Here is a 14,436-nt window from a genome sequence, read left to right as displayed (position 1 = left end):
TATCCCATTTGATATATGTTATTTATATATTTAATATATATTTAAAAATTATAATCTTAATCCAACAGCTATAATAGTCGGTTTTTATACCCAGTACCTGTTTCCAGTACCGGTTCTAAAATCATATTACCTAAGAAAAAAAGTATATTAATTAAGAAGATTTAATTATACCTTTGAAGATCTTAACCATTAGATTTTCATCAAACCGATTGATAAACAAATAACTTTACGGTACGAAAGAAGCTTTTTTTTTTGCTTCCATTGAGATTTTTCTCTTAAATATAATTATGCTTTAATTATAGGAGATATCATTTAATATTAAATAATTTAAATTTAATTATTTTGAGATAAACTTCAATTTAAATATAATTCTCTATCTCTATCTATTAAAATTTAATTTAAGTCAATCTTAAACTAATGGGAGATATATGTAAATAATAAAAATAATCAAAAAGATAAAATGTAATTAAATTTTCATCAAGTTAATTATAAAAGACATCAATATCCTTATTTTGATATATATACATTACTCTCAATTAATGATATATATGTCTTTTACTTAATAAAATATTAAGATAATATAATTGTTAAAAAATAATGTGCAAGATTATATATCTAAAAAAAGTTACCTGCTGAACCGGTAATATCTTTCATTCCTATTATATCATTAAAGATCTTAACCGTTAGATCTTCATCAAATTGATTGATAAAGAATTAATTCTATTGCACGGAAGAAACCATCAATCATTAGATCTTCATCAAAGTGATTGATAAACAATTAACTTTACGGTACGGAAGAAGCGCTCTACAAGTTTTTTTTCTTCCGTTAAGATTTCTCTCTTAAATATAATTATACCTTAATTATAGGAGATATCATTTAATATTAAATAATTTAAATTTGATTATTTGGAGATAAACTTTAATTTAAATATAATTCTTTATCTCTATCTATTAAAATTTAATTTAAATCAATCTTAAACCATTGGGAGATATATGCAAATAATAAAAAATAATTAAAAAGATAAAATGTAATTAAATTTTCATCAAGTTAATTATAAAAGATATTAATACCCTTATTTTGATATATATACATTACTCTCAGTTAATGATATATATGTCTTTTACTTAATAAAATATTAAGATAATATAATTGTTAAAAAATAATGTGCAAGATTATATATCTAAAAAAATTACTACTGAACCAATAATATCTTTTATTCCTATTATACACTTAAAGATCTTAACTGTTAGATCTTCATCAAATTGATTGATAAAGAATTAATTCTATTGCACGGAAGAAACCCTAAAAAAAGTATATTAGTTAAGAAGATTTAATTATACCCTTGAAGATCTTAACCATTAGATTTTCATCAAACTGATTGATAAACAATTAACTCTACGGTATGAAAGAAGTTCTTTACACGTTTTTTTGCTTCCGTTGAGATTTTTCTCTTAAATATAATTATATCTTAATTATAGGAGATATCATTTAATATTAAATAATTTAAATTTGATTATTTAGAGATAAACTTCAATTTAATTATAATTCTCTATCTCTATCTATTAAAATTTAACTTAAATCAATCTTAAACTAATGGGAGATAAATATAAATAATCAAAAATAATCAAAAAAATAAAATCTAATTAAATTGTCATCAAGTTAATTATAAAAGACATCAATACCCTTATTTTAATATATATATATATACACATTACTCTCAGTTAATAATATATATGTCTTTTACTTGATAAAATATTAAGATAATATAATTGTTAAAAAATAATGTATAAAATTATATATCTAAAAAAAAATTATCTACTGAACCGGTAATATCTTTCATTCCTATTATATCCTTAAAGATCTCAACTGTTAGATTTTCATCAAACTGATTGATAAAAAATTAACTCTATGTCACGAATGAAATGCTCTTCATTTAATAATAAATTTGAGCTACGGTCTATTTTGATAAAAAAAAAATATAAAATAGTTGTAGTTTGGTCAAAAACTCTTCTCTTTACTGCTGCAATTCTTTAGGTACTTATGTCAATTCAAACTTGGCTATGATTAGTTAGCAACCTCCAAAATTAGGTTGTACTAGGTGCTGGCAAATTGCAAATGAAACAGCATTCATGGGTATCTACACTTACCAAAGCATATCGGTTTTAAGGCCACTGATAATAACTTACACTTTGAGAGTTTTTTTGGAGTATTTAACAAAGATCCATGTAATTGAAGAGCATAAATGGGGCTCTACAAACAGGTATGAAACAGAGAGAACCTAAAATCTCAAAGGATAGGCCCCTCTGCCTCACTGAGGCTAATCAGATACAACCCAAAATCAAATATACACCAGTTCGGGAGCAGTGTTGTTTTTTCTGCACAGGAAGTGAGAAATCGCCTTTGAATGATTAAAAACATAGAAGCGTAAAAGAAGAGAAAAGAAAAAAGAAAAAAAGAATCACGGAAAGGCTTCACTGCAAATGAATAAGTGCTTCTTGCCCTTCCAATATACGTGCAGAACGGCGAACAAAATGTCGGGGAGACAACTAGAATAGTTCTTCAGAATTGAACTTGTTCCAAGCTTCCTGTTCATATCAAAGAAATATCTAAGAAAACATAAATTTGATGACAAATATTATGATGCTATAAAGACCTACAGAAAAGATTTTATACAACTATTTTTATTATGTTTAGTTCGTTCATGGCAGTTAATAACAGTCAAAAAGATTGGTTGATGTAATACTGGTAGCGCTGCAAGTAATTATTCCCAGTTGTAGACTTACAGAAATATGTAGGTGCTGCTGCTGCTGCCACTATCCAGGAACAGTTTTGTAAGTGTCAATATAGGAGCATATTGAGTCTGAATGTTTTATGTTCTTTTGTAAGTAGACTTTAGATTCTCTAGAACCTTTTTGCTTTGATGAAGACTAAAACCCCGAAAAGATTGGAAGTAAGAATATATAAAGCCCACACATACTGATGAAAGAGGGAAATTGACCAATGTTGAGTAAATCTGACTGCCTGATACAACTGACAAAATGCTTTTATATATATATATAAAACATAATCTTAATCAGCCTAGACTTGGATCAGAAACTTCAGAGAAATAAGTTGCTGATAAGGTGGCTCATCTAGGTCATTTATGCAAGGTTCTCTTTTGTTTTAGCTTCAACCAGAGTTCTTGATTTCTGAATGATATTACACCACTTTGCTTTACCAAGGTAATATGTATTTGCAGCACAAGTAACATCTTAATAGCTACCATTACACAGCTGGAAGGCCAAAACTAAACTCCAGATCTATGTATAGCCTTGGGCAAGCATCTTTAAGGCTTTAACAAGCACATTGCTACCTCCCACATCACTTACCAGCAATGCACCAAACCGTTTGCCTATAGTTTCCACTTCTACTTGGCAGCCCAAATAAAGTACCCGTTTAATGCACAGGTATGCTCATGCTACTATGCTAGTACAAAAGCAAGTAAAGAACCTGATCTTCAATCATAATTGAAACCATAACAAAAAAAATAAAAGCAGAATAGTAGGCTCAAATCATAGTTTAAATAATTCACTCAAGAGAACCAAAAAAATTAATCGTGTTGTGCCTTGACTCAGGCATGAAAGTTTTGATGCATAATGGGAAGTATCATAATTTTGTGACTAGAGGCAATAAAGTTTGTATTAATGATTGAGAATTACTTTATTAAGTGGAAGAATTTAGAAATAACCAATGACTTACATCTTTCACAGCTCTCAGCCTCTCACAATAATACAATGCTGATCACAACTCTACTGTTGAAACCTAATTTCTACATTCAGCCTTTCAACGACTGCACACTTGCAATATCTTCTAGTGAAATCATGTACATTATTTGCTCTTGCCTCGGAAAGAAAGGAGAATTTGTGCATTGATAAATGAAGACCCACAGAGCATTTAGCGCAGGCCTACTTGGGTAAAAGCATATGCAGATTGAAACAATAAATTGGAGGTCTCATACAAATACTATGGATTAACAGCACAGGAGGCACACTATGAAGACATTTACTGACTTACTGTAACACTATGTTTTGTCGCTATAAGAGAACACAGCTATGGTGTCTCATACTTGGAGAAAGGTGTCATCTGTCACGTGACTAACAATCATTTTCAGGGCAGAAAAGGCAATCCTTGAGATAAAACAAGAAAAGCAAAGCTACACTTTCATCCCTAATCCAACCAGGTTCTGGTACTTGACATTCCAGCCTGAAACCAGTCAGTTTCAGATATAATTTGAGATTTAAACCCTGAGTTTTGGCTTGCAATATGGGCTTGATAAAAACAAATTAATTTGGTTGCTGTCGGCATAAGGTGTTTTCTGATTGTCCATAAGCATGACTTAACCAAACTGATCTTGGGCTTAGTCTAATACTAGATATTGCATATCAATTGTTGTCAGAGAAAATAATCTGTCTGAAACACTAAGTCTCGTATTATTCGACGGTAGCCAACTGCACCATCTACGTTACGAGACAAAGGTTGGAGTTCAATTTGTGACTTCTTATCCTAAATGAATATTCTTACAAAAGATATCACATTCTATATTGGTATCTATGCCCTGTTCTTGCTGAACCAGAACCTAGATCTGCAAAGGTTGGACCTAAATGATATCTTGAACTTGTCAATCAGTAGATAAAAATGATTTGTTGTCATAGACCCTCAAGTACTCAATTGTTTCTAATAGGAAGATATAACCAAAGAACGTCTTGCCTTAGATGTCTTAACATGACCTAGATAACACAGCTAAATAGATAAAGTGTAAATTTTTTGGCACTCAAAAGGTGAAAACTGATTAAAGAAGGGGAAAGAAATCCATGAGATAAACATACCTTAAGAAGATCAAACACTTTCTCAGCAATATATTTCTGTTGTAAATTTGCACCCTTTTGCTGCACCTTATCTGGATGGATGCACAATGTTGCTTTCCTATAGACTTTTTTCACCGCAGCAGCTGTAATCAAATCAGTCAATGACACAGGCTGCCAGCCACATTCAGGCCAAAGTATCTGTCGCAATAAACAGACTAGATGAGTTAGCAGAAGATGAAAAGAAGCTATCTCTAAGCAGACAAGAAAACTGAACTCTATTATCCAGAATTTGTATAAGCACTCAGACACAGCAGGAATCAGTAATCACTACAAACAATAGAAGTATGAACTCAAATTCATAAATTATTCATATTTTCAGTGACAGAAAAAGTAATTCTCAAAGTGGACTGCTCATCTATTTGTAAGTTGGAAATATACTTTTTCAATGAGAAATTTATGCATGTATGGGACTTAGCTTTATTTGACTTTGGCTAACGTTTTAGAGAGAAAATAAATACTTAAGTTATCATCTTTCTCTCCTGTTTTGGTAAATCCATCTCCTGGTAACTATTTTCAGTTCATCACCAAAACTACAACCCAAAAAGTAGATTATTCTATACAACAACTGGCCTTGTAACTTTCATCAAAAGTAGCTCTTTTGTATAATTTTACTACTATGGCCAGCGAGGAATTGACAGCATTCTTCAAAGGGTTGATGCCAAGTTGCAAAGTTGACATCTGGTGGCATATATTTGTGTTCTCTCCTTTCTGAAGCTTTCTCATCTCTGAGTTGAGCAATATCCAAGCCATATTTTCGGAGAAACATTGAATAACGAGGATATATATAGACACTTCACAAATATAGTAGAATTTGGGCGTCTAGATTTATGCACAAGCTGAGACATGTTTCATTTATTTATTTCAAAGTTTTCTCTATGACACATATTCATTCTCCCATATACGAAGATAGATCTCCCAATTTTCTGCATGCCTGGATGTATAAACATCAGATTTCCACATGCACATTTCACAATAAAGTAATTGTACTGAAAATGCAAAGTTTATATAGCCGTGTCCATTAGAATCACAATTAAGAATCCAAAAGACGTGTTATATTCTGGAATTCACAAATTCAACAAAATTATTAGTAGTTATGCTTGAGCTGTTGAGCATATAGCTGGGAGCTGTCACAGTTCTATTTAACTACAAACTTGTTGTCTAAGAGTTAACAGGCGAAAAAGGAATAAGAAATGCCTGAAGAGTATTCAACCATTCAAGATTTCAATGTATCTAACATCTTCCTCTAACATCTCAAATATTTAAAATAAAATAAAAACAACTTTGGCCCATCTCCTCCACTATTCCCAAACCATTTACTTACCTTGACATATTAAAATTGCCCTTTGATAAATCATATGAGCATTAATCCTTGTTTGCTTCAATGATTAAAGAAGCCAAGATCTACACAAAAGTAAATTTAGGAGTAATATTTCCATAACACTCAGATGTCTCCCTCTTTTACAAATGTCTGAACTTCAATATTTGGAAGCTATGGTTTAATGACCACACCATGACAAGGGAGGAGACAGCAAGAAATGGAAAAGTATAGGGAGAAGAAGGTGAAGTAGGGCAAGAGAAGGTCCTTCAGGGTCTCTTCAGTCCCCCACTTCTCCTTCAAAGTCCGCAAACTCGTGGTTTCCTCCTCAACATAGATTTCATCCAGTTCTGGATTTTTTTACTGCTGATTGAAAAATTCCAGGAATATAAAATGGATAAAAAGATGAGGGGAGATCAAAAGAACCCAGTATAAAACTTAAGATCTTTTAGGCATGAGACATTCAATTTTCTTAATAGGCTGTATACAAACATAGAAGCCTCCGGATCTCAAACCATTTCAGATGACTTCCAGGTACCCAGAGGTAACAACCTGTCTTGGTATGTATACATTATACTTACAAGAATATCCAGGGAAAAATGAAAAAATTCGCACTATAATAGCAATAGGTACTTACTGAAGCCCAGGACTTCACCAAAAAAAATACCAATAAACAGTTTGCTTCCTACTAATTAGTGCAGTTAGAATGGAAAATCAAGATTGGCGTTGTTATACACAAGACAGAAGAGAGCATTAAAAAAAATTAGGAAAGCATCAGACATGCATACCACAAAAGAGAGATACTAGAGCAAAAGGTAACACGAGAAGTATGGAGCATCAAATATATAAAAGAGTTACTGACTGACATATTGCAATGTTGATAGCAGTGCACGCAGGTTGCCTTCCTTCCCAGCAGCCCATCGTTTTACCTCAAAGTCCAGTGTTTCACCAATCCTCTGAAATCAGCAGATGAGCAGAGAGTATCATTAGGGGAAATTACAACTGATCTAAAAGAGAAAGAGTCCTTAGAGAAAGGAATAATCTCTGGTGTACTTTAAAAATTTAGGTGAGATCCTGGTGAATATGCTAGTTTCATGCATTAACACTGTAAAAAACAGAAGGCTTACATGTCTTTCTGCTTGCTCTTTCTGAGTTTGCATATCACGCTCATTTTTCTCTGCCAGAGCTTTTGCCTGGACATCGGAAATAAATATACTGATGGAATAAGGATACTTACAGCTAAAATAACATTTCTAGAATCAGATAGATTCAAAATCAATGAGTTCATGCCTCAAAATTGCTTAGTAGTAATAATATAGAGAGAGAACATCATACCGCACGTTCAAGTGTCCTCTGGTGACGTTCAAGCCTAGCTCTTCTTCTTTCTTCACTCTCTCCCTCCATTTCTTGAAATTGTCCAGATGATGGAGCGGCTATATAAAGTAAAATCATTCAGCTGAATGGTCATTGTCATGTAAAAAATGAACCTGCAGAATTGCAAAGTTAACAAGTAAGTTGTGCAATATTACCTCCAAATATGGAAGACAGGTCATCCACAATATTTGTTGTAGATGTCTTTCTAACTGTAGCTGCTGAACTTGAAGCCGTCCTCCTACCATCAGAACCTCCCCTACCTTGAGCTTGAGCATCAAAACCAGTTTCCTGAAAATTTTAATTATTAAATGATAACACGTTGAAATCACAACTAGTATTGCTGTCAATATTTGGGCAAAAAATACTCACCGAAGGTGCAGCCCTTTGCTTTGGTGCACTGTTCGCTCGAGAACCCATACCAAAGAATGACTCAAGATCATTATCAGCTTTCTGCTGTTTTTCTCTTGCAGCGGCTGCGTGCCTTTCTCGAGCTTCAGCAGCAGCTCTTTCCACAGCTGCTCTTTCAGCTCTCTGCCGTGCTTCTGCTGCAGCTCTCTGAACAGCAGCCCTCTCAGCTTTAGCCCTAGCTTCTGCAGCAGCTTTTTCCCTTGTTTCAGCTGCTGCTCTTTCCCTAGCTTCTGCGGCAGCTCTGTCCCTTGCGTCTGCAGCAGCTCTCTCCTTGGCTTCAGAAGCAGCCCTCTCCCTCACTTCGGCAGCTGCTCTTTCCCTAGCTTCAGCAACAGCCTTTGCAGCTCTTTCTCTTGCCTCTGCTGCTGCTCTGTCACGTGCTTCAGCCGCTGCCCTTTGTACTGCAGCTCGCTCAGAACGCTGGCGTGCTTCCCTCTCGGCTAATAGGCGTGCTTCAGCAGCTGCTCTTTCACGCGCTTCCCTCACAGCCCTCTCCACAGCTTGCCTGGCCTTCTCCCTTTCCTTCTCAATTTCAAGTTCTCTCTCCTTTTCAAGTCTCTTTTGCTCCTCTTTCTGTTCTTGTTCTAATCTTTCATCTCTCTCTTTATCTTCTACATTCTGAACATATGATTTTACTTTCTCATCTCCTTCTCGCTGTGCTGGATCTCTACTTCTACCAAGCTTTGTATCGCGTTTCCTCTCTCTTACCTCCTTAGCATGTTTAAACTTCGCCTCAGCTCTATCCATGGCCTCCTTCATTGCAGCTGCAGATGCTGCAGCAGCTGAATTTTTGTCAAGCTCTTCTTCAACAGTAAAAGTTTCTGCATGATTATTAGTAAATGCTGGCTTTCCCATGGCAAAATCCTCTAGTTCATCTATTGGAGATACTCCAGATTTCTCCGTTGAATCTTTTGAGTAACCATAGGCATCACTAGGTTGTGGAAAATATTCAGCATCCCTTCTTTTGGCATTGGCTCCAAACTGTGCTTGTTTGCTGACAAGTGGAGGAGGTGGCCGTGAAGGCGGTGGGGCAGTTGTAGGCTGGGTTAACAAGGGAATTTCAGTAACTGTAAGCCATGCATCATCAGCTCTTTCTACATATACATCAGCCTTTGGTGATTGACCATCTGTAGAATTTCTAGAATATGTCTCTGAATTATGGAAGCCAGTGTTATCTACTGATTTATCAAACTCAGAAGATTTAGCAGGCTGCACCTGAGGCATAATATCTTCAAATCCATCAAAAGAAGATTGTTGACCTGCTTCCTTTCGAGTGAAGTGATGTAAATTATTTGTGTCTCCGATGTCATTTAGAGAGCTAGTGTCGCTCTGCTTCCCATTGGCCTCAGCTGTAAACAGGGGAACTGATTTTGAGAGTCTATCAAAAGGATCAGAATCCTCAAACACCCTGCCAGTAGCAGAAGAGCTATCGACCTTTGTGCTTTCAGAATTCATAGGTCGACTAAGATTCTCAAAAGGGTCCAAGAACAAACTGGGGGATGAATATGCTGAGGTAGAAGATGTTTCTAAAACAACAAAGGGATCCGACAAGCTGGCGGCTGGCTTAGCTGATGGAATGGCTGGTTTCTGTGGGTTAGTTGTAGGAGCCTCCCTGCAGAGAATATAAAACAAAAAGAAATCACATGAAAGGTTTCTCTATGCCAGAAAGGCAAAGATGAAGGACTAATTTGCATAAAGACCCCATGAAATTATCAGCAATTGTGACGGAACAGTAAGTTAAATAGAATAGTCTTCCCCGCTTTTTCCCCTTCTTTTTGTTCCCCTTGCCTATGTGTTTTTCCTTTCAGAGGAGAAGGGGAAAGAGAGCAGAGGGGATGAAGGGACAAAATGGCACACAGAGAATTGATACTGTAGCCAAACATTAATGAGTTGATGCAGATATAGCAGGAAAATTGTTGCATACTTGCATATGAAAAAAGTATGTTATACATGCTGCTAGAGTGCTAAGCTCCTACCTAGACCCTTTATAAAGAACAAATACATCAGCCTACTTCAATTGCACAACAAAGTATCAAAAGCGGTCAGAGAATATGGAAACTATATTGCACTGTATTTTTGTATATGCACCAGTCTAAAAGGATAACAGTCAGAAAGTTCATAATGGTCCCTGACCAATACCATATCGACATGGATCTCTAAGTATGATAGCTACAAACAAGGAAAATTAACTAGGTCTGCAGTTTAAAGAGATAGTAAAAGTTTGAGATTCACATAGAAAAGTGATTCTAGATGGAGGGTCATGTGGTCGACAATCACCATCCAGTTTATCCACCAAGCATTTTCAGATGAAATTACATCAGCTATGGAGAAGAACCATATGCCAAGAGGTGTCCAACAGAAGACCAAGATCTCACAAGAAAAGGTCAAAGACTAATCTAAAAATTTATACAATTTCAGTGCCAAGTTTATATTAGAGAACATATCAACATACCATGGAAGGCTGGTTGATAGGTACAATACCTCACCATGGGGGTTGTAGCTTAAGTGCTAGAGAAGGGAAGCAACTCCTAGAAGTTCCACTAGAGTTGGAAACTCTAGACAGAGAAAACATATAATAATCTTCAATAGTAGGAGATGATTTTAATTTTTAACTAAGAAAATCATTTACAAGCACAAGAGAATTTCAAAGAAGATAGGGAATATGCCTAAGGATAGAAAGTATCAAGCACTGATAATCTTTGGAAAAACTCTTCTAATCATATTCAGATAATATAGTATCTTCCAAATAACAGCCATTGTACAGGATGAAATGCTGAGAGAAGAAAAGCATATGAACGCCACAAAGAAAAGCCAGAAGTTTTAAGAAGATAAAAAGAATATATCCCCAACATCTCATTTAGATAGCTTGTAACCATTTTAATATCAGCAACCTTAAAAAAATAGCAGCTTAATATGAGCAACTACTACACTACGGATGCATATTTAGTTATTTAAAAAAATATTGAAGGCAAAGTATGTAATGCAAGCTTCTGTTACATGTTCTGGCTAGATATATAAAACAGAGACACCAAGCCTCCAACTACTGAACCACCAAAATTCATTGCATCTGAAAAGGCATCCATTTTTTATTTTCCAGCAGCATCATATTGACATTTCTGTTGCTTCTGGAAATAACATTCAGGATATATATATATATATATATATATAAAGGCATTAAGTGATATCTGCAAAATCATTTCATTCTAAATGATTTTTGTAAGTTACTTTATTTACATCTCTTTTAAATAAGAAATCAATATTGGTGACAGGAAGAAGATAAAAGATGACTAAACAGCTTCAAGTTAAATTAAATATTGCTGTCAAAGAGAACCAATGTAAGAAAACAATTACAATTTTCATATATCTATAGAATATGTGATATTGGATTCTCATGCTAACATTGTTTTAAAAATTTTGGTCTGAATGCCTCGGTCCTACCTGAGATAAAATATAACTAGGCTTCACTTAGGTTCTACCTTGGTGACCATCTTAGTATTCTGTATCATATTTTAGTACGTAGATTGACTCTGAAATTCAAAATTATTGTACATGTTGATAAATTATTGGATCCTAATAGCTTACTAAGTTAATATAGTTCTTAAGAAGAATGCATTAGTATATTCTTTAGATTGTAGGTACTCATTTTAACTTCTTCTCGACTTTTATTTATTTATTTATTTTCTAACCATCTTGTATTCTAGGCACTCGCCTATCACCTAGGTGTTATATGATCTCTTGTCCGCCCATCTACCGTCTAAAGTATTTTAAAACCTTACATGCTAGTGAAAATCACCTTGTTGAAGTTGCATAATCTATCCTGCATTTTGTACGTGAAAAGCACAACCTTTTCTGTATTGAAGCCAATAATTTTCTTGAAATTGTCCATTTAATAGTAAGATGTCACTGGTTAAATGAAAAAGGTAAAAAGATAAACGGTAAACAACAGACGGGTCAAAACAAAGTCCAGGAACAGTAGAATGTTGAAAGATATATAGTTGAATATATATCATTATAATAATGTGGTCAAGTTTCTAATTCGAGTCATGTTTAAAAAAATAGATTACATAGCTTGAATTCCTCGGTACAAAGCTAAATATTCTGACGAAATCGGTTTGAATTTCTACTGTTTGATAAAATTCACCATCTCCACAAGCAGACTTTCACTATCAAAAGGTAAGTTTGAACGAGTACCCAGAAAGCATCAAAGATCTAACATTAACATATAGAAAAGATAAGATCACTAATAGATAGCAACATTTAGGCAAAGTTCTAGACAAAATTGCACCTTTTCTGCTTAGGAGGGCTACTCCCACCGAATCCAGGTATCAACTCATCAAATCCCGACAAGTCCTCCTTCCTCTCCTCGGATCTTTTCGACTCCGGCATTGCCTTCCCAAGATTCTCGAGAAGGTCATCGTACGGTGGCGACGCCGCGTGATTAGATCCTGATCCCGATCCAGCCGACATGGAGGCGAAGACGTCATCGAACCTAATCGACGAGCTCCTCGTGCCTGGGACCCCATCGAAGATATCATCATCGTACACCGGCTTGTCGTGCACGGGCAAAGTACTCGTCGACTTCGACTTCGGCGCGGAATCGTTGATCCCGTCAAAGATCGAATCGAACGCGCCCCCGTAGGAAGGAGGGTCGCGGGACTCTGCGGGGGGAGGTGGGTCAAAGCCGGATCTTGACTTGTTCCACGAGGAGTTAGATGAGGATCTGGAGGCGGCCATGGGGGCGGACTTGCCCTGGGAGCGGATGCCGAGGTCGCGGGCGAGCAGGCTGAACTCGTCCATGGATTGGGCACCCAAGAAAAGTTGCGCCGCCGTATACGAGGTAGGTCTCCGACGGGTATCTTTCCGGCGGAGCTTACCGGAGATTGGTCGGAAGAGAAGGAGAGGAGCGAGAGAGGAGAGGAAGGGGAGGGAGCCCGAGAGATCGGAGCATGTGAGGGAGACACGGGAAGGAATTAGACTTTGGGGAGGGCCGGGACTGTGGTACGTGGCGACAGCTGATTGCGTAACTAAAAGTCTGGATGTTCGAAGGCGAACTGTGGATCCTGTGATTGTTCTGGGGATTATAATTAATTTAAACAACTTGGAAGGAGCTTAGCTTTGGTACGACTAAATCTACGTGGATCTCAACCAAGCTGCTACTTTTCTTTTCTTTATTTATTTATTTTCCATTTTTCCGAAGTAGAGATTGGTCACTGAGATCTTTCTGAGGTGAAAGTTAGCATGTAAGTGTGTATATATATATATATATATATATATATATATATATATAAGGGATTTTTTATAATGTAACCCTTACAAAATCTCTTATTTTCTTATAGACCCCTCTAAAGTTATATTTGCATATGTAATTCTTAAAACATTTTTTTTTTCACATATACCCCTTCTATTACTTTTCAAATAATATAAGGTTAAATATGAATAACTTAGTATATAAAATAAAATTAATATTAATTAAGATAAATATATATATATATATAAACTAAATTATTAAATTTTAATACTTAGTTAACTTTAAAGAGTTAAGGATATACATGTAAAAAACCATAAGCATACAAAAATCACGTGTTGTGAGAGATGTACGAATAAATATTCACGTGCAAAAATTATACGTAATAGGTTTTTTTACGTAGTTGCCACTTAAAATTCTTAAATTAGTATAATTATAATTATATTTTTTTTAAATATTATAATTGCGACTGCAATGTTTTTAATGGAACTTTAGTACAATATTCCTAGCAGTTATTGCTAAAGTTAAGAAACCATTTAAATAATTTAAATATCCTTCTTTCTTAAATTTGATCATAAAATTTATGTTTTGTGATATTAGTTGAACAATTTTAAATAATTTATAAAGGGCAAAAAGGTTCAGATGCCATTTTTTTTTAAATTGCACGACCATTTCAGTCTCAGATATTTTAAATTATTTTCTATATATATATATATAGTGAGTATATTTAGAAAATTAATTTAGATTAATTTGAACTAATACTATAAGAATATTCAGTTAAGCAGGGATATTTACTTTTAAATTAACTATAATACTCTTATTTTTAAAATAACTAAAATATTTTTATTATAATTTAGTTGAAGATATTTTCGTAATTTTCTTAGTGTAGTTTAGATCTAATATGAGGATGTTTTCTGCATATATTTATTAAATTATAAAACTTGATTTAATAATAGTGATGATATAAGATAAAAACTATAATTATGTTAAAAGAGACGGAGTTATATGCAAAATTTTCTAAAATAAATGGAAGATATGTTATGCATTTAGAAACACTAAGTACGAGAACGTGTTTATGTCTGCGATAGCGTGATGGCACTTTGAAATAAAACTACGTGCTATGATTATTAACATTATTACGGTTAATTACATTTAAGACCTCCTAAATAATTTTGTTATATTTGACCCC

At 34.5% G+C, this 14,436-nt stretch overlaps 1 protein-coding gene across 1 annotated transcript; it reads right to left on the bottom strand.

The window, feature by feature from the left end:
- Positions 1-2,173: 2,173 nt before the first annotated feature.
- On the bottom strand, positions 2,174-12,998 carry LOC140760968 (auxilin-related protein 2-like). Its single transcript, XM_073098094.1, has 8 exons — positions 12,288-12,998; positions 7,964-9,614; positions 7,750-7,882; positions 7,556-7,653; positions 7,348-7,413; positions 7,087-7,176; positions 4,867-5,043; positions 2,174-2,586 (listed from the first exon to the last, which is right to left on the bottom strand). Exons 1-8 carry the CDS (start codon positions 12,797-12,799, stop codon positions 2,548-2,550), a joined length of 2,766 nt encoding a protein of 921 aa, XP_072954195.1. The 5' UTR covers positions 12,800-12,998; the 3' UTR covers positions 2,174-2,547.
- Positions 12,999-14,436: the final 1,438 nt, after the last annotated feature.

Source organism: Typha angustifolia, chromosome 6 (genome assembly GCF_048772165.1).
Source record: "Typha angustifolia cultivar Huaian chromosome 6, ASM4877216v1, whole genome shotgun sequence".
NCBI lineage: Eukaryota > Viridiplantae > Streptophyta > Magnoliopsida > Poales > Typhaceae > Typha > Typha angustifolia.
Note: the sequence above shows the minus strand (reverse complement) of the source record. Positions and strands in the feature narration are given on the sequence as shown.

Coding starts and splice junctions, on each gene's coding strand:
- LOC140760968 (XM_073098094.1), bottom strand. CDS start 12,799: ATGGACGAGTTCAGCCTGCTCGCCCGCGACCTCGGCATCCGCTCCCAG. Junction 7,883..7,963: donor AGCAAAGGGCTGCACCTTCG/GTGAGTATTTTT, acceptor TAAAATTTTCAG/GAAACTGGTTTTGATGCTCA. Junction 7,177..7,347: donor AAGAGCAAGCAGAAAGACAT/GTAAGCCTTCTG, acceptor TGCTGATTTCAG/AGGATTGGTGAAACACTGGA.